The 23,501-nt window shown below is 43.2% G+C and overlaps 1 protein-coding gene across 2 annotated transcripts; it reads left to right on the forward strand.

Moving 5' to 3' along the window:
* Positions 1-1,909: 1,909 nt before the first annotated feature.
* Positions 1,910-8,625, forward strand: LOC105751073 (mastermind-like protein 2). 2 transcript variants are annotated; one of them, XM_031944786.1, is made up of 3 exons: positions 1,910-3,668; positions 5,590-5,671; positions 6,477-8,625. In XM_031944786.1, exons 1-3 carry the CDS (start codon positions 3,615-3,617, stop codon positions 7,490-7,492), a joined length of 1,152 nt encoding a protein of 383 aa, XP_031800646.1. In that variant the 5' UTR covers positions 1,910-3,614; the 3' UTR covers positions 7,493-8,625. The 2 variants fall into 2 exon arrangements, with proteins under 2 accessions (XP_031800646.1, XP_031800645.1); XM_031944785.1 differs by having other exon boundaries at positions 1,911-3,668; positions 5,587-5,671.
* Positions 8,626-23,501: the final 14,876 nt, after the last annotated feature.

Genomic DNA, 23,501 nt, shown 5'->3' on the forward strand with positions numbered 1-23,501 from the left:
GCTTATTACATCTTTGATCTCCTTCAACTCCTCTCTTAGCCAAAAGAGAACTCGTGAGGGTAGGGATTTGCACAGAGTAGTAATATAATCGTTTTTTTGCACACAGTAGGTGGCTTTTAACTGGTAAGCTGTTAGCTGAATGACTGAATTAATGAATGAAAAAATTGCAGAACTAAACTCCCTTTCATTACCAGTGTCTTGTCTGATCACCAAAGGGTTTGAAGCCGAAAGCAGGAAATTTAGCTTTATTTTCTATATGAATAGAAATCAGGAGCAAAAAAAAAAGGACAAGAATGGTGCTAGAATAGGATTATAGACCACAGTAGATAAGAAAGTTATTTAGTTGCTGTGCTTATGACTGTTCTGAAGCTTTGTAGTAGCTTATGAGTTTGCCTGTTATTATAATTCATATATTCCACTTACTAATTTTTTTCACAATTATATTTATTTGTGTGATTACAGGTCAGTAGATAGGTACCCCATTGGTGGAACTCCGTGGCTTAACCATTCTGGAAAATATTTTAGACTCATTAAATTGTTCACATCCCTTGACCCAGAGATCCTACAAAGAATCTCAGAATCTCTCTTTTCTATATATGCCAAGGAAGATAGAAAGGTCTCACCTATCCAGATATTCCCAACAGTACTTTTAGCATTAACAAAGAACTAGAAAGAAAGTAGGTGCCCTTCAATTTGGAAATGACTGGATGAACTGTGATATGAAAGTACTGGAATATTATTACATCGTAGAAAATGGTGAAGAATTTAGATAAACATGGGAAGATTTGTATAAACTGATGTTGTCACTCTGGAATTCTTAAAGGCTATTGAGTTCCTTGGAGGGATAATATAGGGTCCAAGCCCTATCTGGTAATTATTCTACTGACATACCAGGCTGGGACTATAAGTCAAATAGCAAAGTGTTTAGCTGGGACAGAAAAACAAAGGGAACAACAGGGGAAAGTCAAATAGAATCATTCTCAACACCATCCCAAGCCTTGTCCTCCCATACAAAAGAGCAAAATCTCCCACTGAGTTGCACGCTAGCAGAGAAGGGTTCTTAGGGCCCTGTCTCAAAGCTAGTCTGTGGAAAACCCCTAGGTTGAGGCCAGGGAGGGTTTAACCCTTAGAATTGTCCATAGCTGGAAGACAGCTCCTGCCCGAGTCCTCGTGGTTCTATTTCCAAGCAGCCAACTGTGCCTTTCTACTTTTTCTCCTGTAGCTCCTTGGCAAGGCTCAGGAACTCTCTTCACAGCTCTTCTACCTTACATGGTTCTTGCTGAGAGTTGGAAACCTGAGGCTCTTTTTTCTTTCCTCTCTCTCTCTACAGCAGCCATCCACCCAAACTACACCCCATCATTGCACTGCTGCCTCCCTGCTGCCTCAGAAGGTGTCATCATTCTTTCAGAGATCACCCTGGCCAACATGCCTCAAAGCTAGTCAACATATTTTGAGCTATGTTAGCTGCTCAGCCTCACCCGGTTGGCACACAAAAGAACCGCTGGGGAAGCTTTAAGACTTCCACACCAGCCCTATTCAATGAAAGATGCCCAGATCTTGCTGCTAGCTAAGTGAAAGTGACTTAATGTTCTTTGCCACTTCCTAAGATACTAGAAACACCAAAGGGGAGGAATAAGATGTGGCAGCCTCTGTCAGCACACCTGACATCCACCTAACACGGAGAAAATCATGGTGCCAGTGCCAGTGATTGCTTTGAGTTCTAGGGGAGTTATCTTTAGACAAACTTGTTTTTACACATTTCTCTGTCATCCACTGTGCCTTAACACTATGACAGTGCTCCACTAAAGAGCATTGAGTCATTTTGATGACTTTCACCATGACTTTTATTTTTTTTTTTAATTCTTCAATAACTTGGGTAATCTCTTGTATTTAAGCAAAAAAAAAAAAAAAAAAAGAAAGAAAGAAAGAAAAAAGAAAAAACCTAGAGTATCCAGCTACTAAGCAGCAACTTTTAGCCACCATTTCCTTCTGGTCACTAAAAACATTGGTCATTTCCTGTTTTCTCTGTTTTCACATGCTTCTAATTCTCAGTGTCAAAAGGCTGCAACTCTTTTCTTTGGGCTTCTCTTTGATAACATTGATTCAGAAACAAAGGATGGGGGGCCTCCATTTGGAAAACAAAGGAAGCATGGCCTCGGGAAGAATGCTGGAGAGAATGTGCATGGTTCTTTTCTGCCAATGATAACAAACCCTAATAATGGGAAAGTTGGATATGAAAGCAGGAATAGTAATCTGAGTGTCGATGCTCTGTTTGGCTGCTGAATATACCTTCCAGAAGCAATGTGGCCTGGTGAAAAAAGCACCTGACTAAGTGTCTGCTAAGTAGGTACTAGTTCCAGCTCTTTTGCTGATTAGCTCTGTGACTACCTCAGTTTCCCCATCTGTAAAATGAAAGGTTTTGAGTAGAAGATTCCCACCCTTAAACTCGAGCTTTCTGTGATTTTTTTTTCTTCATATCTGCGTTAGAGAGTTTTTATCTGATTCCTTTCCTTCAGCTTTTTTTTATCAACCAGATGTTCACATTAACACTCAGATGTTGTGAAGTGAATCATGCTGGGAAGTGGTACTCGACATCGGCTGTTCAAAATTGATGAAGATGCCGAAAATCCTGGCAATCCGTGGTGTGGGGTGTGCATGTATTGTCAGGGTTACTGTGACTCGGGAATCTCTCCACGGTTGGACTAAGCCATTTGATTCCTTTGAGCTACTCACACTTGGATTTGCTTATCTCTTCTGCTAGAAGCCTTCCAGGGTCACACTTAAGAGTATTGAACTTGGAATCAATTCAAATCCTACCTCGGATACTTACTAGCTACTGGTGGTGGGACCCAGAACAAATAACTTAACCTCTCTGAGCCTCAGTTTCTTCATCTGAAAAGTGAGAGTAATACTAGCACCTACCTCAAGAGTTCTTAGGAGGTTAAATGCATTTAAAACACTTGGGAAACCTTAAAGTATTAGCTGAATGTCAGCTCTTAGTTATTATTTGTATTATTGTTGTCATGTCTGCCATTGAGTAAAATTCCTCCTTTCCTCTCCGTGTCCTTAGCTCATTTTTCTTTCTGTCCTTCTTTATAAATTCCCCACCCCCGCCGTTTTCTCTTTGGTCAACTTTTCTAGACAGAGCTGTAACTGTGGCAAAGTGATTAGGGCTTTAGTTTAATCTAAGCCATGTCTAGAGACCAGATCAGGGAGGAGGGGCAGAGGTAACTTTGAGTCCCCTCAAAGTCCCACTCTCCCTTCTCCTTAATGTTTGACTCTACCAGGTACCAGGGAAGAGGGCTTCAAACAGAACCTCTCGGGTTCCCTATGGTCAGCTGATCAACGCGCCTTTCTATCCCCATGCTCTAAAAGGTCCACTGGAGGCTGTAGTGGGACATAAGACAGGAAGTGGGCTGAGGTTGGGACAGAAAGGAAAACCCACTGCTCATTAAAATGGTTTCTTTTGTAATCTTCCCCAACCCATTTTGTTCTTTCTACTTTCTTGGCAGGATGGGAATCCCGGCATTGCTGCCAGACTTCAGGAAGCAGGCCCTCTCCAGAGTGCAGGCAGCTCCATTCCAGCAGCCACTCCAGCCACAGTGAATGGATGCATGAGAAACCATTTGCTCAAGCAGCAGATCCTACGCCGGCAGCATATCATGCAGGTTTGCATCATGTGGCTTCCATGGGCCACGTATGCCCGAGCAGTTTGACAGGCACTCTTTGGTTTATGCAAGTTGCACGGACGGGGTTGTAAGGGCAGGGCTGGATTGGCCTCCGTACACAACATCACAGCTCAGTTTGTCAGCGGTCTCGGTGTAGATCCCAGAAGCTGCCGTGACACCCTACCGGCCCTCCATTTACCAGGTTTCCATGGTGGGGTGAGCGTAGAACTCAGTGGTGGAGTTCTGAATTTTTCTGCCAAACCAGCCAGCTAAAGATTTTGAGTAGGGCTTCCTTGCCCCTTTGGCCATCCGATAGCTGATTCCTGTGTATCATAGCAGGGCTTCTATAACGTTTTTCTACTCGTGACCCCTTTTCGCCAGAGAACTTTGTATGCAATCCCAGGTATATAAAATAGGTATACAAATCAAACATTTACTGATAATAAATCATAATCTGATAACCCAGTTACATGATTCAAATTCAGTTACGTGACCCCATATGGGGTTGTGACCCACAGCTTAAGAAGCCGGGTTTTATAACAACTTATTATCCTTTCTGATGGTACCGTGTCCCTCCCTCTGGCAACTCTGAGATGCTTCAGGATTGTTTACTAATACGCCTACCTTCTCGCCCCTTCCATTCTTGCTCTATCACTGGAAAACAGCAGGTTCCCTGTCTGGTGTCCCAGAAAGGTTGAGGTTAAAGACAGGTTTCTTTCTAGATCTGAAGGGTAGCAGGAGTTAAAAGCAGAGAATGATTGGCAATGACAGCTTAGCTACTTGTGGTATCAAACTGTTTATTAATGGATGAATGCATGATGACCTTAGAAATCAAAAACTACACTAACCATTCTTCTCACATGTAGGAGACCCCTCTGTAGTTTTCCTTGACATTTGGTCAGCCAGTCTTTCCTTTTACACTTCCAACTTCACGAGATAGTCCCATTTTTTGTTAAAAAGCTCTAGGATGCAGAGCCAAACGTGCCTTCCTATAGTCATTCAGCAAGCCTTTATCGAATGCTTACTTTGTGCCCACCATCATACCGGGTGCTTTTATGATACAAATAAATGTAAGAACCAGCTTCTGCCATCCAGGAGCTTTTGAGCCGGGGAAACGAGACATATGCATTTAATCTCATCAGTCATTAATCAAGTCAGTAAATATTTGTTAATTGTCTACTGTGTGCAAAGCCAAAGCTGAGTCCTATCTTCCAGGGGCTTCGTTCTACTTGGAGGGGAGTATAAAATATACCAATAGATTAAATGAATAAAAGATAATTTGAGGTCTCTTAGAAGACTTTGGGGAAAACTGGTAGGAGGTAGCACCCAAGCTGAACCTTGAAGAAAACAAAAGATATTAAGATAATTAACAACCTCAGGACTATATAGGCGCAGGTGCCGAAAAATGGGACCCTGATATTAAGGGGTAGCGAAATTTTGGAGGGGGGAGCTTCTCTCCTATGGACATTCAGTAAGTGACCTATGAGGGAAGGTATATTCCTTTGAACTTCTAGAATCCCTGGTTTCCTTCAAAGCACAGCTTGGTCACTGTGTCCCATTGAAGATCTTACCAAAATGACTTTTTGTAAACTTGTCCTTACTTTCTTGTATTCGTGTTCCAAGTAGAATATAAGCTTCTTGAGGGAAAAGATCCTTGATCTTTGTATCTCCAGCGGTGTCTCAAATTGCACCGCATCGAATTGGACAACTTAGATGGCTTCAGGGCCAAGGTGAAAATCACTGGCTGTCATTTTGCCTTTCCCAGTTCAATGTTTGAGTGTCCAGATACCTGTTTGTTCGTTCTCACGTGCACAGATGGTGTCATGAGCCTCCCTCGTTTAATGCTTCTTCGGTACTGTTCCTCATCGGGGTTTTTTAATAGCTGTAATATAATGTGTCTTTTTCATTTTCTATTTAGCAGGAAAAGCAGAGACCAAATGTTATGGCTGTGCCACCTGAGCAGCGGACTCCCTATCTCTGCCAACAGATGAGTCAGTTTTCAAGTAAGAAGCTAATCTGAAACTTTAGAGGGAACATAAGGTCTTAGAAACTATCAAGGCCTTTCATGAAACATTCCTGGTTGGACTCTCTCCTTCTTAAAGCTCAACATGACCACTTGCTAATGGCCCAAGTGGTATCCCAACTGAAAAAAACCATTTCCCCAAATGAAAATGTCCTGGTCAGCTCAAAAGAGAAATCAAAATAAATTCATCTTTTAAAGACTTACAGGTAGCACTCACGTATAGTCCCTACCACTCCGGAGATGGAGGCTGGTGGATTGCTTGAGCTCGGGAGTTCTGAGCTATGTAGAACTAAAGCCAGTTGGGTGTCCACGCTGAGTGTGGTGGCAATATAGTAAGCCCTCTGGATCAAAAGCTCACCAGGATGCCTAAGGAAGGGCAAACCAGCCCAGGTCAGAAGAATAGAGCAGGTTAAAATTTCAATGTTGATCAATATTGGGATTGGACCTGTACTCTTCTGGCCAGGGTGAGACAGGAGACCTAGTCTCAAAAAACAGATAGGTACTTGGCAAAGGTCAAGCTAGCTGTCGTTCTGAGAATAAATTCAAAGTACTATAACAAGAACAGACTTAGGGGTGGGAGGGCTGGTGCGTGACTGCTCTCTGCTAACTTGCCTGGGCCTTGTGGCTCAGGTGACGCCTGGTTTTCTGCTACCTGGAACTTCCTCAGTACTACTTCCATCCTTCTCCTCCTACACCACACCTGGTGTAACTCTTTCTTAGCGCCAGTAGAACCATATTTCTAAAACAAGGATGTCTCATTTTTGTGTGTTCCTTTCTTTGAGCAGCCATGCCACAGCAAATGCCTTCTGACTGTGGCCAGTCCATACCAACTCCTCCAACTAATCCGCGCAGGATGCCATCCACATCTGGGATCCTTCAGAACACCATGACCCCTGGAATCAGTTCAACTACTGGCAACCAGAGCACAGGGGGCATGGTCATGATCCCCCAGACCCCCGGGAAACAACAGGCCATTTTCCCGTCTGGCTCCGATTTTAACGTCTCCATGCGACAGAAGCAAACTTCGGCTAGTCTGAGCTCTGTCAGCCAGACGGCTCACAGCAGCCATTCAGCGGTCAAGCCCGGAATGGCTCTGCCTGGCTTCGGCGCCGGCTCCTTAGCAAACCAATCCGCGAGTCCTCACCAGTTACGGCAGCCCAACATGGCCCGAATTCCCGCCATGTATCCGAGTTCCTCTCCTCAGGCGTGGATCTCTACGGTGGCCTCTAGAATGCCCAATCAGAGCCAAATAGACACCAACATGCAGCAGTTCACCAATCCTCTTTTCTCCAAACCAAATGTGAGATCCAGTCTGACAGGTCAACAGTTCTCCCCTCAGTCGGTGATCCCCCCCAATCAGATCGCGCCCGGGGTCAGGCAGATTCCAAAAGTGAATGTAGGCCAGCCTGCTCAAAGCCTCAACATGCTCAACAGTCAGAGTCTGAGGCAGAGCCTGACCCGAGCCCCGTTGCCAGCCATGAATGTCATGAAGCCCATACCCCAAAGCGTTTCTACTTTCAACCCGATCAGCCCAGCCCAAGGCATAGAGCCCCCGAGCTATCCGGTCACCAGCCAGGCATCTGGGACCTTCAGCAGGATGGGGGCTCCTCCAGCAGAGCTGCCGCCGTACGATTTTGGCCCGCAGCAGAACGATCCCATTTTGCCAGACAGCTGCAGTGAGACAGACTTCATCGATTCTCTCATGAAAAGCGGCAGCAACAATGACGAAGAGTGGCTGAACAACCTGAGAATGATCGATGACATCTTAGGGCAGCACAATCAAAGTTCCGGCCACGTTTAGTTCTAGGTGAGGTCTTCAGATCTGACACCCTCCTTCCCCGGCTGGGGCTTGGGGGTGGGGGAACACCAAATGGGAAAACACAAACCCACTACAGACACACACACACACCAAACAACCCCCAAGTACAGGCACATACCCAAAGCTAGCTTTTGCCCATTAATAAATTGGAGCCAGTTCTTTACCTGTGACAAAATTGAATTTTGGCCATTTTTCAAGTGACTGTATATATCCAAATTTTGTAAATGGTGTTTTCTTAAGCATTCGATATAGAAGTATTTATACTTCTCTTCGTGACAGTTTGTAAATAAATCTCTGGCTTACGTATTGTTTTATTCTAGAAGTTTTGCTTGTTACACCTCGTTACAAATATGCAAATCATTTTGTTAGTTTCTGTAATACTGTGTATTACCGCTTGAAACACGCGTGTGTTTGACATAACGTAAGACGAACTAGGGGTGGTGTTAGGCAAACTGAGCAAGTGCCAAATGGAAGATCGGGAGTACGAATGCCTTGGGACTTCTCGCCTCCTTCCCGTTTCTCTTTGATGCCTCTGATGAGCATGCTAAGTGTCTAGTATGGAGGAGAGCTAAGCAGTAACCTCCTCCACCATGAGAAATGCTCACGATCGATAGGAAGGAATATTTTAAGCCCAGGAGGGGCCGCCCCGTGCAAGTGTCCTGGAGAAGCTTGCCTTGCTCTGAATGATGACCTTGGAGAGACTGCAAAGCATCCTTACCATTCTCATTCAGACTGGAAGAGAGCCCGCCTCCGGTCTCGGCACCCCTAGTTGTGTATATCCGTAGTGTACAGGTGATTTGTTCCTGGTTATAAGGCCTTTCAATATGTGTTTGAATGTAAGAATTGGAATTGAGGAGAAGAGTTTATCGATATGAAGAGTTCATTTGAGATTTGTCTCTCTGATGGTTTCTGTCTGCAGCTACAGTCATGTATATTTAAGTGTATGTTTATAGAAGAGCCACTGTATTGTAAATGCCTTAAAATGTTCATGCTTTGTGGAATCCTATTTTAATAGTCACATCCTACTTCAGCCATACATTTGTAATATAGCATCAGCTTTGAGCACAGGGTGGTTCTTCCTTCATGCCATAATAAACTGCCATGAGAGAACTGCACATCTGTGTTCATTTTGTTCTTTGGCCGCAGGGCTGCCCGCCCAGGTCTTAGACCCTTTTGTGGCTCCCTCCCTGCCGCTTTGGGGCTCCCGTGTGGCTTCTGACGCACAGGGAGAGAAAGAAGGGCCACACAGGCCACCGTCCCGATCCCTTCCGTTCCTGACGGCTTACTGCACCGCGGCCACACTTAGTGCGGGCACCCAAATGGCTTTAGTTCTATGTAGCTCAGAACCCCTAAGCTCAAGTACCAGTGGGCAAGTGCTGGGGAGCAGAAAAGCAACTTTGAAAACCTGAAATAGAGTATTAGGCCCGACCCGGGTACTTTAAGCTTAGGCCAGTAATTCAGCATACTCGAATTCCTACACCGGTACGACAGGGCTGATGTCCGACTGGGACAGTTGGTTCTGGCTTCCTTTCTTTTCTGTCTCTATGTAAATCTTGGCAGGTTACTTTAGATCTTTTCTTTTTGGATCAGACGTGGGAGTTTATTAGTGTTCGGAAGCTCCTTCTACCAATACAGAGCAGCAACTGCGGAAGCTTGGAGCCAGAATTATAAGATGTTAGAGCTGGAAGACCGAATTCATTTATTTTAGGCCCTTTACAGAAAAGGAAACTGAGACCCAGAGTGGAGAGGTAATCTCCCCAGATCATACATGCCATATAGCAGCAAATCTCAGACTAGAATGTGGATCTCTGACTCTATGTTTTCCATTAGGGAAAAAGTATTTGTAGGTACTGGGCATGGGAAAAGTCTGTTTAGTGTTATTCTGTAAGGTAGAGTTCCATAGAGATAGAATTCCGCCGCATATTGAAAAGATGCCCCATTCAAAGCTCAGTGATGTTTCAATGGGAAAACCATTGAAAGACAAAACTAGGATCACCCTTCATTCCCTATGTGGGCAAGCCTTTGAAAAGTGATGTCATGTGACGATTCTCCCATTTCCCAAACAGCCCTTCTCCAATGGAGAATCTTTGGAATAAGCAGTCTCTGCTGCTTAATCAAAACATTTAAAAAGAAAAAAGAAATTCTGTCTTTCTCACTCACACTCTTGATGTGTGCTCCTAAACGGAGCACCCAAATCAATGCAAGGAGATGGGAGCGGGGGAGACTGGGCTGGGGGGAGCAGGAAGGTGTTGAAACATGGGAAACCAAAGAAGTAACTGAAGTTCAATTGCTTCTCTCACTGCTACTGGGCTCATCCTTTGATTTATCTATTAAACTACTGAGCTGGGAGGGGGTCAAAGAAAGGAGCCCCAGTGATTCTGGGCCCAGTCTTCTGTGCCCGGCCAACCCAAGCTGCTTGGAAGACAAAGCAAAAGAGTCAGTCGGTTATTCCGGACTGAATAACCACTGCCTCCACAATCATTAACATATACTCCCAGCACAGCAAAGACCCCACTAGCTAGGGAAGCTTGCTTTGTTTTCATTCTGGGTTCGATAAAAACAAACCAAGCAAGAGTGTGGAAAAGATGAATCGCCATCACATCGTAGGGAGAAAGGACTATTGACATTGCCTGGCATAAATACGGCAAACCGAGGGAAATATGGATGCCAAGCAATGGGGGAGACAAAAAGATCAAATAAGGTTTTAATACCAGCTTTGGGTCTAATAAGGCAGAGGAGCAAACATTAAAAGCCAATACTACAAAAGATGAGGATTTGATCCTCAGCTTTGGATGATATAATTAGTTCTTCTTTTCCTGTTCCTATTTGCTGAGCCAGGGACAAAGTTCCCAAATCAAGTTGATCCCTTCCACTGGAAATTTATGCTGAAGAAACTCAGCTGGGCTCTATCAACCCCCTTTTCCATTGCTCTTTATGAACCCCCAACACCCTCAAAAGACATCATGCTGACAAGACATAGGAAGGAGCATTGAAAGGCATTCCCCCTCCATGTGGACTCCTTTCTAAATCAAACCCCTCCCCTCACCCTTGCTCCCACCTCCTCCGGGACCTGCTCAGACAAAGTAATAGAACATAAAGGTGAGAACACAGCATTTGAACTGGGGATGATTTGGTCCTCATTCCTAGACTGCTTTCTAGCCATATAGTGGTGAACGGCTTATTTAACTTGTGTGGATTTAGGGTTCCTCATTTGCAAAATGACCCAATGGTCCCTTGGATTTCTTCAAGCTCTAAATCCCAAATTCAGTCATCCCTCTTATGAATTTCTAATCTCTCCCTTTCTACTGGCCCCTTTTTATCTGTAATTTCATCGTAGTAATATCATGTTCACATGGCCCCCCACCTGAGGAAAAAAGCAGATCCTTAATCCTACCCCATCCAACTATCATTCTGGGTCTTGTCTACACAAGATGCTGGATGCCTCCAGATCGTCATCAGCCACTCCTTCCTTAATCCAATATAACCTGGTTTCCATCCTCAGCCCTGGCTCTCAATCTAGAGCTATATATCTATCTCATACCTTGAGCCCCTGCCTTAGCCTCAAACCTTCAGGCAATCTCCACTTGGATGTCCTACCTCAAACACAGCAAGTCCAAAATCAGACTTACTCTCTTTCTTCCAAAACGTGCTTCTCTTCCTGAATTATTTCTGTCATCAAGGCACACTCAATTTTCATTTGAAACCTTAGTCATATCTTTTCAATTCAATTAGACAAGAATTGGGCACCTACTACTTGTACTGTACTTTGGTGTTCTCATTTTCAATCATGTCCAAGTCTCTGTGACCCCCTTTGGGGTTTTCTCAGCAGAGACAGTGAAGGGGTTTGCCAGCTCATTTGACAAATGAAGAAACTGAGGCACTCAGATGAAGTGATTTGCCCAGGGTCACACAGCTAGGAAGTATCTGAGGCTGGATTTGAACTCCGCAAGGTGAGACTTCCTGATTCCAAGCTCAGAGTTCTATCCACCGCAGCACCACTTACCTTCTACTAAGAGTACACATTTAGGCACTGAAATAAATACACTATACTTTGAGGATAGAGAGACTGCTAACATTTGGGGGGATCGGGGAAAGGCTTTTAACGTTTTTAAGAAGTGGAAAGACCTTCAAGGTATTCAGGATAGCCTACGTCAAGGAACAGAAACAGACCATGGTTAGTTTAGTAGAAACAGGAGTCTGGGAAAGAAAGTTGGAGCCAGTCCCTTTCGTCTCCTTTATTTCACATGAGTATGGCCTGCCAGTTCTACCCCTACAGTGTCTCCCACATTCATCCCCCTCCTCCCTATTCCCACTGCAAATACCTTCATTTGCATCTGCCAAGGTTACTGTAATAACTAGTTGTAAGAAATACTTAAAGTCTTCTGGCTTTCATTCTTCCCCTTCTTGCAATTCCTCGTCTATAATATTTTTAGAATAACACTCATAGAATCTCAGAATTGGAAGGAACTCCAGTCGCCATCTAATCCAATCTATGCCTGAGCAAGAGTTCCTTCTATGACGTCACCAGCAAATGGATGGTGCCAGTGCATAAAGAAAGATTAAAAATGAAAGAAGAGGAAGGACTGGGTTTAAACTCCAGGAGAACCAGAAGGAGCAGAGTTGTAGAACTGGAAAGGACATTAGAGATCGTCTCGTCCAATCCCCTCATTTTACAAAGGAGAAAACTTAGGTTAAGTGACTTGCTCAAATTTTGAACCCGGGTCCTCTGACTCCCAATCCCACATTCTTTTTTTTAAGCTTTTTATTTTCAAAACATATGCATGGATAATTTTTCAACATTGATCATTGCATAGCAGTGTTCCAAATTTTTCCCTCCTTCCCTGACCCCCTCCTCTAGATTGCAAGCAATCCAAAATATTTTATACATGGTAGAAATATATGTTAAATCCTATATGTAAACATTTATACAATTCTCTTGCTGCACAAGAAAAATCACATCAAAAAGGAAAGTAAATGAGTAAGAAAACAAAGTGCAAGCAAGCAACAAAAAGTGAGTGTTATGTTGTGATCCATTCTTAGTTCCCACAGTCCTCTCTCTGGGTGTAGATGGCTCTCTTCATCACAAGATCATTGGAACTGGCATCAGTCATCTCACTGACGGAAGGAGTCACATCCATCAGAATTGATCTTCGTATATCTTCTTGTTGCTATGTACAATCAATCCCACATTCTCAATCTGTCGTAAGGTGCAGAGACAGAAGGGGACAAGATCGAGAACATAAGTGGAGGGATTAGCTTTTTCAAGGAAATAATGATAGTGCCATTGACAGGAGGAGGGAGTTTAGAAGTGGAGGGTGGCAAAAATTCAGCTTTGGACTTGTTGAATTTGAGGCTTCATGGGACGGGCAGGTCGATATATGGAGTTGGTAGTTGGAAAGGTAGATCTCCGAGAGAGGCTAAAGGCTAAGCATTTAGGTGTGCCAATTAGCCACAGGGGGAACAGGTGAAGCTTGTGGAAGTAAACAAGCTCTCTAAATGAGAAATTATAAATAGAGAGGAACCACAACATTAAGAAATTGGGGAAAGAAGTGCTGGGGGTAGGGATATGGAAAGAGACAGAAGGGGAAGGGAGATAGCTGAGAGACAAGTACATGGAGGGAGAGACAGAGAGGGAGCCATAGAAGGAAAGAGGGAAGAAAGGAAGAAAGGAAAGAGAGGGAGGGGAAGAAGAAGGAGATAGAAAAGAGCATAGTATTTTTGAAGTTGAGAGGAGATAATATCCAAAAAGAGATGATCAATATCATAAAGAACTGAATTAAGGATACTGGATTTGGTGATAAGGACCTTTGATGAAGAAATTTCGGCAGTGGTGGGAACAAAAGTTGGATTATCCTATTAAGGGCTGAGATTTATATAGTGCCCACTGTCTGCCAGGTACTGTGCTAAGTATGATATATCATCTCAAGAGTTCTATTATTATTCCCATTTTACAGATGGGGAGACTGCGGCAGTCAGTGATGAAGTGAGTTGCCCAAAGTCATATAGCAAGGTCACATATGAACTCAGATCTTCCTTACTTTAGGACACATACCTGAGCCACCTAGTTACCCGTGAAGGAGGAGTCCAAATTGGACAACCTAGATCTCAGTGAAAAGGAGGATGAGTTATCTACTTTAAGGGGAGGTCACACAGGCAGGGTTGACTGCTTGAGGGACAAGGAAGAAGTTAGGAATGGTGATGGCACAGAATGATATAAAAAAATCAATAAATGCTAGCTTGTGAGCCTGGGCAAGTCATTTGCAAAAAAAAAAAAAATCAATAAATATTGAATAGAAGGATTGCTGAGGAACAGTGTAGACCTAAATCTAGAGTGGGTATCTTCAACACAGTTTTCAGACTCTGTCCAGCAACTTTTGGCAGCCAAAGAATAGAAGCAGAGAAATCTCTGGTGGGATTTCCCACCAGAGTGGGAGGCACCTTGGGTTGAAGATGAGTAGGGCAACTGTGATGGGAGGTCAAGAAGGGGCCAGATTCCGGTAGCTGTTGACTGGATGGAGTTAAGCCTGGAAGAGAGGTAAGTGGAGTACCAGGAAGAATCTGAAATAATGGGAAAAGATCTCAGAAACAGCCTTTAGAAGATCCAAGGTCTTGGTGTTCTTGTTCTCTATCCATTGATTTTGAAGGGTAATTGATAGGAGATAGGTGAAGTCATCAAGTAACTGGGGTCAGTGAGCAAATGCCCAAATCTGGGATCTTGGAGATGGGACAGTTCTGAGAGCCATCCACTGTAGGGCGCAGTTGAAATGAATGGACAGAGACATAGTTGGATTGTTGCCAGGCAATCCTCTACTTGCTTTAACTCACTAGCCCACTTTACAAAGCAGCTCTTTTCATCCCTCCTGAAATCTCCATTGGTTCCCCCTCCTCCTTGTCTCTCAGCTAAGAACTTTGCCTCTCATTTTACAGGGGAAAAAAGGGAGGCCATTCCTCCACGAGGCGCCTCTTCTTCCCTTTTCCTCATCTCATCACTCAGACCCTTTCTGCCACTACCTCCTCCTTCCCCTGTCTCACATGAGGTCATCTTATTCCTTACCAGAACTAACCCTTCTCCCAGCTCAAATGATTTCTTCCTGTGTCTATAGATTTCTCCATGTCATCCTCATCCAGTCAGTTCTCTTCTATCCCTCCGTCTACTAGCTCCCTCCTTCCCTACTACCAGGGCCATTTCCAGTCATCCTGATCTGAATCTTGCCACTGGACCCAGATGGCTCTGGAGGGGAAAATGAAGCCGGTGACCTTGGCCAGCCCTCCCTCTCTTCAATCGCTTGCGTGTCTTAGCATCGCCTCCCCGATGTTCTGGTCCGCTTCAAGAATGAAGGACAAAGAACAACCCACCCACAAACATGCCCATGTCTCTCTTCCTCATTCTCAGATAACCCCACCTCGATCCTTCCATCCCCATCATCCTCCTATATCTCTTTCTGACCTTTGTGGCTAAGCTCCTCAAAAAGCTCTCTACAACAGGTGCCTCTATTTTTTCCTCAACCCTTTACAATCCAGCTTCCAACCTTATGGCTCCACTGAATTTCTGTCTCCAAAGCCACTAATGATTTCTTAGTGGCCAAATCCAATGGCCTTTTCTCAATCCTCATTCACTTCAACCTCTCTTTGGCCTCATTCTTCCTTCCCTGACACCCTTTTCGGGATCCTACTCTCTCCTGGTTCTTAGAAATCCCCTAGCCATTCAATTTATATTTTATATAGTATTATATATGTGTGTGTGTATATATAGTGTATATGTATAATATATACTGTAGTATTTAACATAGTATAATATTTCAACAGTTGTTTGTTTGTTTTTTGTTTTTTTTTTTTTGGAGAGGCAATTGGGGTTAGGTGACTTGCGCAGTGTCACAGTGTTAAGCGTTAATTCTCTGAGGTCTAATATGGACTCAGCTCCTCCTGACTACAAGGAGGTGCACTATCCACTGTGCCATCTAGCTGCCCCCAGAGATTTAAGTACCTACTACATAGGGGTCATACATTGAGCCTAGTACGCTGGGGGAGCAATAACAAATATAAAAATGGCCCCTGCTCTCAAGGTGCTCATATGTTTCTACAGAAAAATAAAAATACTCAAATTAGTATAAAATGGATACAAAATTTCTTACAAAACACCAACTAACAACTGAAAGGAAAGGCCACAAGGGGGAGGTGAAGGAGAGTACTCCAGGCATGAGACTCAGCTTGTGCAAAAGAACAGAGGTGGGAGATGGAGTATCGCATGTGGGAACTAGCAAGCAAATTTGTTTACCCAACATGTAGAATGCATACGTTGAAGTCCTTGAGAAGTATATTGGAGCCAGATAGTGAAGGGCTTTGAATGCCAAACAAAGAAACTTTTCTTTTATTCATAGAAGTACTAGGGAGTCACCGAAGCCTGTCAAGCAAGGTAGTCACACAGTCAGACAAGTCATTTAACCCCAATTGCTTATATATATAAACTATAGAGGGCAGCATATGACAGGGGAGAAAGAATAAACATGAACATAAATGTGAAATTTTGAGCCTCTCCCATTAAGCTTAATTTGTCCCTTTTTCTGGTGTCTGTTTTAATTATGCAAAGGAGTTGATACAAGTTTAATATATAAAAAATAAGTAAAAGTCGGGCCCAAGAACATTCAGTATTTTCTATTTGCTATTTTCTACCTTGGATCGAAAAACTGGAAGAGCTGGTACAAATTCTGTCTCCAACCTTTATTACCAATGTAGCCCACGGGCATCATAACCCTTTGCCTTTCTGAGACTCAGTTTCCCTATTTGTGAAATAAAAATATTAGTGATAATAATGCTTGTACCACCTACCCAATAATACTGTTGGGTGGCTCAAATGAGCACACATCATGTGTATGAAATGGTTTGAAAAGGTTTAAATATTATATAAAGAAGTATCAGTTCTTATGCTCAAAAAGTTATCAAACTGTGCATACTCTTTGATCCAGCAGTGTTACAACTGGGCTTATATCCCAAGGAGATACTAAGGAAGGGAAAGGGACCTGTATGTGCACGAATGTTTGTGGCAGCCCTCTTGGTAGTGGCCAGAAACTGGAAACTGAGTGGATGCCCATCAATTGGAGAATGGCTGAATAAATTGTGGTATATGAATGTTATGGAATATTATTGTTCTGTAAGAAATGACCAACAGGAGGATTTCAGAAAGGCCTGGAGAGACTTACAGGAACTGATGCTGAGTGAAATGAGCAGGACCAGGAGATCATTATATACTTCAACACCAATACCATATGATGACCATATGGCCATCCTCAGCAATGAGATCAACCAAATCAGTTCCAATGGAGGAGTAATGAACTGAACCAGCTACGCCCAGAGAAAGAACTCTGGGAGATGACTAAAAACCATTACATTGAATTCCCAATCCCTCTATTTTTGCCCACCTACATTTCTGATTTCCTTCACAGGCTAATTGTACAATATTTCAGAGTCCGATTCTTTTTGTACAGCAAAATAACAGTTTGGTCGTGTATACTTATTGTGTATCTAATTTATACTTTAATATATTTAACATCTACTGGTCAATCTGCCATCTGGGGGAGGGGGTGGGGGGAAGGAAGGGAAAAATTGGAACAAGAGGTTTGGCAATTGTCAGTGCTGTAAAGTTACCCATGCATATAACCTGTAAATAAAAAGCTATTAAAAATTTAAAAAAATTTAAAAAATTTTAAAAGAGTATCAGTTCTTAATATGATTTTTGCAGCAAGATCAGCTACCTACAATTATTATTACTGAAAGGAAAAATCGATCCCTCGTGAATTTTGCTCTTAGAGATCACCCAGTAAAAACCTGTCATTTCCCAGTTGCCATCAACTTGTAAGGCTTCAGAATTACTGGTGGAAGCAAGGGATGCGATTGGTACTAGCCAAACCAGAGACGTGGTTTTGAAACGGGCACACTGACAAGGGACGAGAAAGTCATCAGCCGGAGAGAAAGTATCACCTGTTGCTGCCTCCTCCTGTCACCAAATGGTCACATTTGGGATGTGTTCTTGTGGCAAACCATAAGGAGACCGCCCCAAATTAAATATGATGGGCCTGGGAGGCCCCAAATGAATTGCTCTAGTCCTGTAGACTGATGCCTAGAGTATAGTGGGGCACTCCAATCTCAAGCTCTCCTTTTGCAGCCTTATTCAGGATAGTATCTTTCCTTTTATCACAAAATCTCCCAGGTAAAAGCCCCCAGTTCACAGCTCTTGATGACATCCCCAACAAGTGGTCGTGCAGCCTTGTGTGATGATGTCCAGTAACAGGGAAATCACCCCTTCCTATAGAGGCTCATTAAACTTCAAGATACCTTTCATTATTAGGAAGTTTTTTCTTATATTGAGTCCCAGTTCTTCCTTCCGGGGGCCAAGGAAAATAGGGTTGGCTGATCCCTCTCCTCTCACCACAATCGGGAAGGCAGTAGGGAATGCTGGGAAGCCTAGCAAGGGTGCTGGCCTTCCCCATCCACTCAGGTTGCTTAAAGCCGACCTGTCTAAAATGGCCTAGCCAAGGCTTCTGGGTTCGTTTTTCTAAACTGCCCTTCGTAGTCTAGAGCTTCCTGTGTGGTCAGAAAGGAGAGTAAAAGAACAAGCTGAAATCTCTGCGGCAGAGCACGGGAGCTCTGGGGAGTCTGGTTACCTGGGTAGCTTTCATTATGTCTCTTTGTCTGTGTCATATTTCCCTTGTTCCGTGTCTCTGGGGAGAAACTCCAAAGTTCGACCTCCTAAAAGGGGCTTTAAGGCCTGGCCGACAACAAAGGGCATGGACGGTCAACGTTGGATCACGAGCTCAGCAAGTACCGAGCCTCCAACACCTGACATCTGAAGGGCTCTTTACAATTTGAAAAACACCTAATAGACGTCAGCTAATTGCATCCTCACGCAGTCCTGCGAGATAGATGCTACTATTATTTTTATTCTCTGCTCAACCACCAGAGGGCAGTGCTGACCAGGTATCTGATCCTATCCAGTTAAAAAGTGCTAGAAATGACAGGGGTTAAGTACCCACTAATCTCCTGATGGCTCCCCGAGGGGAAGCTCTTTCCGTTCTCTAGCTCCATCCCCTTGTGGAGTGCTCACCCTCCTGTTTTTAGTCCAGGGGTGCTGTGGATAGGACAGTCTTGGTTCGCGGTTAGCTCCCCCCACCACGATGGGAGGTTGGGGGGGGTTAAGAGAGGAAGGTACCTTCCCTCCATTTCCCTGGAACTCGAATAAATACATGCCTTTATGGAGTGAATCACATAAACACAGCAGAACTGTAACCCCAGAAGAAAAAGAAAGGAAGAAAAAAAGAGAGAGAGAACGAGAAGGAAGGCAGACAAGAAAGGAGAATCTAGGAAAGAAAAGGTCACATTGACTCCATATATCCAGAAGCGCCTCATTGTCTGGGCACCTGGGGAGATTTGGATCTCCTATATTTACTGATAACAGGAGAAATAGAACAGAGGAACAAAATGGAACCTGGAGAGGGCTTACCCAGAATACTTCAGTGCTTGGGCCAGAGTTGACTAGCTAACACTGTCTACTTTCTGCTGCCACAGGAAGGAAAGATCTAAATTTAAGGCCCCAAACTATTAGCTCTTCAAATTCCTGGATTTTCTTGGGGCTTCCTTACAAACAAGAGGGACTTATTAATCTAAGTTACAGAACCATGGTCCTGAAACTAACGGGCTTTTGGACTTGCCCATAGATTAAAAGATAGGGGGTTGTAGGAACCTTGTCTCTCAGTCCTGTCTAGTTACCAGAGGGCAGGGAAAAAGGCACCCAAAAAACCTCTTTTTCTCTATTCAGTCTTTCCTAAATCCTTCTTGTTAGTCTTATCGTAGGTCATTTCTGCCCCAAACTCATCCCAGCTCCCCCACTCTTTAGCTCTAGGACTCTTTCTGTTGTGTGTTTTAGCAACCAAAACTTTGTGTGTGTACCCAGCTTAAGCTCCCTCTGAATCTTTATGAGCAAGGTCAATGAGAAACATGAGATCAAAAGCTTATCAGTTATATATAGATGAGGAAACTGAGGCTCTTGTAGGTTTATTTATTTACTCATGGCAATCAAACTGATAAAGGTCAGAGGTGGGATATGAGCACGGTTTTCTCCTGGCTCCAAGGCCTTCTCTCTTTCAATTGGCCCATGTTGCCACTCCCCCCAAAAAAAGGACATTTGCATAATATTTTAAGAGTTATCAAGCATCTTTCCTTTGATTGCTGGAATATTATAACAACTCTGAGACTCATTTTTCAAATGAAACAACTTGGATTCAAAAAAATTAAATGATTTATTTGCCCCTTCCCTATTCTCTTAATTGGACCTCTCCCTGAGGTCAGAGGACCTTTTCAACCTAAAAATGGGGAAATCGGGCATAGCCCTTCAAGTATTTGGAAGCATAGTGCTGGTCCTGGAGTCTGGAAGACCTGACTTCAGAAGTGACTGCAGATATTTACTAGCCATGTGACCCTGGGCCAGTCCCTTCACCCTGTTTGCCTGCGTTTTCTCATCTGTAAAATAAGCCGAAGAAGGAAATGGCCAACCACTTCAATATTTCTGCCAAGGAAACCCCAAGGAGATCATGATGAATCTGATACGACTAAAAGACTGAACATCAAAAAAGCTACAATGAGTTATATATGTGTATATGCACACACACGTGTATATATAAGTGAACTGAATCATGCCTACCCTCCCCCCACCCTTCTTTCCAGAATTCTTTTCTACAGAATAAGTATCCCAAGTCCCTTCGGTTGTCTTTGTGACATCTGGTCACAGATTTCCTCACTGTTCTAGCGGCATTCCTCTTCAAGTACTTTGGTTTGTCCTTCCTAAAACATGAGCCAGCTGATGGCATAATGGCTACGATGCTAGATTTGGAGTTAGGAGGACCCGAGTTCAAATCTCATCTCTGACACCTACTAGCCAAAGAATCAAACCCAACTAAGATGGCTCGATGACAACTATTATTATAATTTTATGCTGCCATGACACCTCATTTTTTTCACCTTTCGTTTCACATAGCATTTTATTTTTGCAATTCTATAATGTAGCCTTGATCTGAAAGGAAGGAGACCTAGATTTGAGTCCTAGATGGGACATTTATGAACCTTGGGTTCAGGACAAAGATGGGAGAGATGCCCGTGGTTAGTAGTCATATTCTAGAATTCAGGGGTCCTCAAACTTTTTAAATAGGGGGCCAGTTCACTGTCCCTCAGACTGTTGGAGGGTCGGACTATTGTAAAAACAAAAACTATGTTTTGTGGGCCTTTAAATAAAGAAACTTCATAGCCCTGGGTAAGAGGGATAATCGTCCTCAGCTGCCTCATGTGGCCCACGGGCTGTAGTTTGAGGACCCCTGTATCTAGATGAATAAGTGTTAAAGGATATGAAGAAGTAATTAGAGAAGTAGAAGGAAAACTAAGAAAGAGCAGCGTTACAAAAACTTATAAAGGAGAAAGTATTCAGGAAGAAACGGTCAAAAGACGGATGAAGATTTTTAAAAGACCATTCGATTTGGCTCCTAAGAGATCACCGGTGACTTTGGGAAGACTGACTTCAGTTGAATGGGAAGGCTGAAATGGATTGCAGAGGATGTAGAATCCAGTAAGAAGAGAGGAAATGGAGGCATTGATTGTATGTGGCTTTCTAAAAGAATTCAAGACAAAGGGTAATAACTAATAGAGATCAGATCAAATGGTTCGTTTCTGGGTTTATTTTTTATAGGGTAGAGAAGACCTGGGGCTGTTTCCAGACAGTGGGGAAGGTGCCTGAGGATAGGAGAAATCCAAGTCTGGGTAGCGTGAGAAGGATAGAAGGGGCAATCTGCTGGAGAAGTCAGGATAAGCTGGGATCAACAATGCATGTAGAGCGGTTTAGGGGCTTGCCTTAGAGAGTAGAAGACCCCCCTCTTTGTGAGAGAGTGAAGTGAAGGGAGAAATAGTAGTGATAGATACCTGATAGGGACCACGTCTAAGTGTGAAGGGGCAGGTCAGTTCTTTGAAAGCCCCCACAGCTGGGACTCATAACACACTTGAAGGAATTGCAAAGCAGCCCTTACTGACACAGACGTTGCTTGTGGATTGGGAATTAAATAAATCAGAGGCAAGGGGGAAGAGGAGAGAGGTTAGAGAACGCAACTGTCTCTCAGTGTCTTTGTATCGTTATCATCCTCTCACATGAAGGGATCTATTCTGATGGTCTGGATTAGATCCCCAGCAGCCACTAGTGGGTTGCTTCCATAACAGATTCCTAAATGGTATGTGACAAGGAGGGCAGATAAGAAAATTTGTGAAAGGCCTTCATTTTTTTCTTTTTTCCCCTTTTTTATTTTTTTATTTTTTGTTTTACAGGTACATTAATGTTTTAAATACACATTTATGTATGAATCATATTGGGAGAGAAAAATTAGAACAAAAAGGAAAAACCATGAGAGAAAAAAACAGAAGAAAAAGAAAAAGTAAAGTGAACATAGCATGTGTTGATTTACATTCAGTCTCCATAATTCTCTCTCTGGATGCAGTTGGCCACCTGCATATGGAGGTTTTCACAGTTGATCATCACACAATCTCATTATTATTGTGTGCAGTGTTCTCTTAGTTCTGCTCACTTCACTCAGCTTTAGTTCATCTAAGTCTTGCCAGGCTTTTCTGAAATCAGCTTTTTCATCACTTGTTATAGAACAGTAATATTCCATTACTTTTATATATCGTAACTTATTCAGCGATTCTCCAACTGATGGGCATCCACCCAGTTTCCAGTTTCTTTGCCACTACAAACACTTTTGCACATGTGGGTCCTTTTCTCTCCTATATGATTTCCTTGGGATCCAGACCCAGTAGGAGCACTGCTGGATCAAAGGGTCTGCACAGTTTGATAGCCCTTTGGGCATAGTTCCAAATTGCTCTCCAGAATGATTGAGTCATTTCACAACTCCACCAACAATGCATTAGTGTCTCCAGTTTTCCCACAACCCCTCCATTTTTAGTATCAGTATAGATGACTTTAATTATGTCATCTGAAAATTGTCTGTTAATATCCTTTGACCATTTATTGTGTCCTTCATTTTTTCAAGAAAGTATGAGACAAGGTTCTCAGTAGAAAAAAATGAAGATTTTTATTAAGCATCTACTATGTGCTTAGCATTGAGCTTGAGCAGACCATGGGACCGACCCAGTGTGGTCATTCTAATATTTTTACCGGAGCAGCTAGATGGAGTTGCAGTGAATAGAGCACCAGGTTGGAGTCAGGAGGACTTGAGTCCAATTCCAGCCTTAGACACTTACTAGCTGTGAGACCCTGGGCAAGTTACTTATAGAATCATAATATTTTAGAGTAAAAAGTATCTTATTGTGAGTCAATCTATTCCAGCCTCCTCTTTTTTTACAGATAAAAAAAAAACCAGATTCAGATGGAAAAGGGATTTACCTAATGTCACACAGCTAAGCCATATTAGAAGCAGGACTAGAATCCGGGTTTCCTGATACCTAGTCCACCATTCTTGCCGGTATTTCCTACTATTCTCTTTCTCTAGCTAAGACTAGAAAAGAAGTAAGTCCAAGGAAACTGGATTTGAGTCTATTTCAAGGAGAGATATAATGTGAGAAGGTCAGTGTCTTAGCTTTCACACTGATTCCATGAGATGGATAAGAAACATTTTTGTATTAAAAAAAAAAAAAAAGGATGGAATCTAGCCATTATACGGCCTTAAAAACAAAGTATACTATGCCTCAAGACTTTAGTTCTAATCAGAACAGCCTGTTCTTGCTCTGTTTATCCATCTTGTTGGGCTGTCGTCACTGGGGTTGCCTGTCATTCTGCAAGGAATGCTACCAGTAATGTGGGGGTTTGATGGCCAGCCCTTTGTTCATCAGGTCGTCCTGGGAATACCGTTCCTCGGATCCTCCGGGAAGACAGATTCATATATCTGTGACACAGGGCCAAAGTCTTACTGTACTCCACCTAATCACCTCCACCACCACCCCCAACTCC

The sequence above is a fragment of the Sarcophilus harrisii genome, chromosome X, assembly GCF_902635505.1.
Source record: "Sarcophilus harrisii chromosome X, mSarHar1.11, whole genome shotgun sequence".
Classification (NCBI taxonomy): Eukaryota; Metazoa; Chordata; class Mammalia; order Dasyuromorphia; family Dasyuridae; genus Sarcophilus; species Sarcophilus harrisii.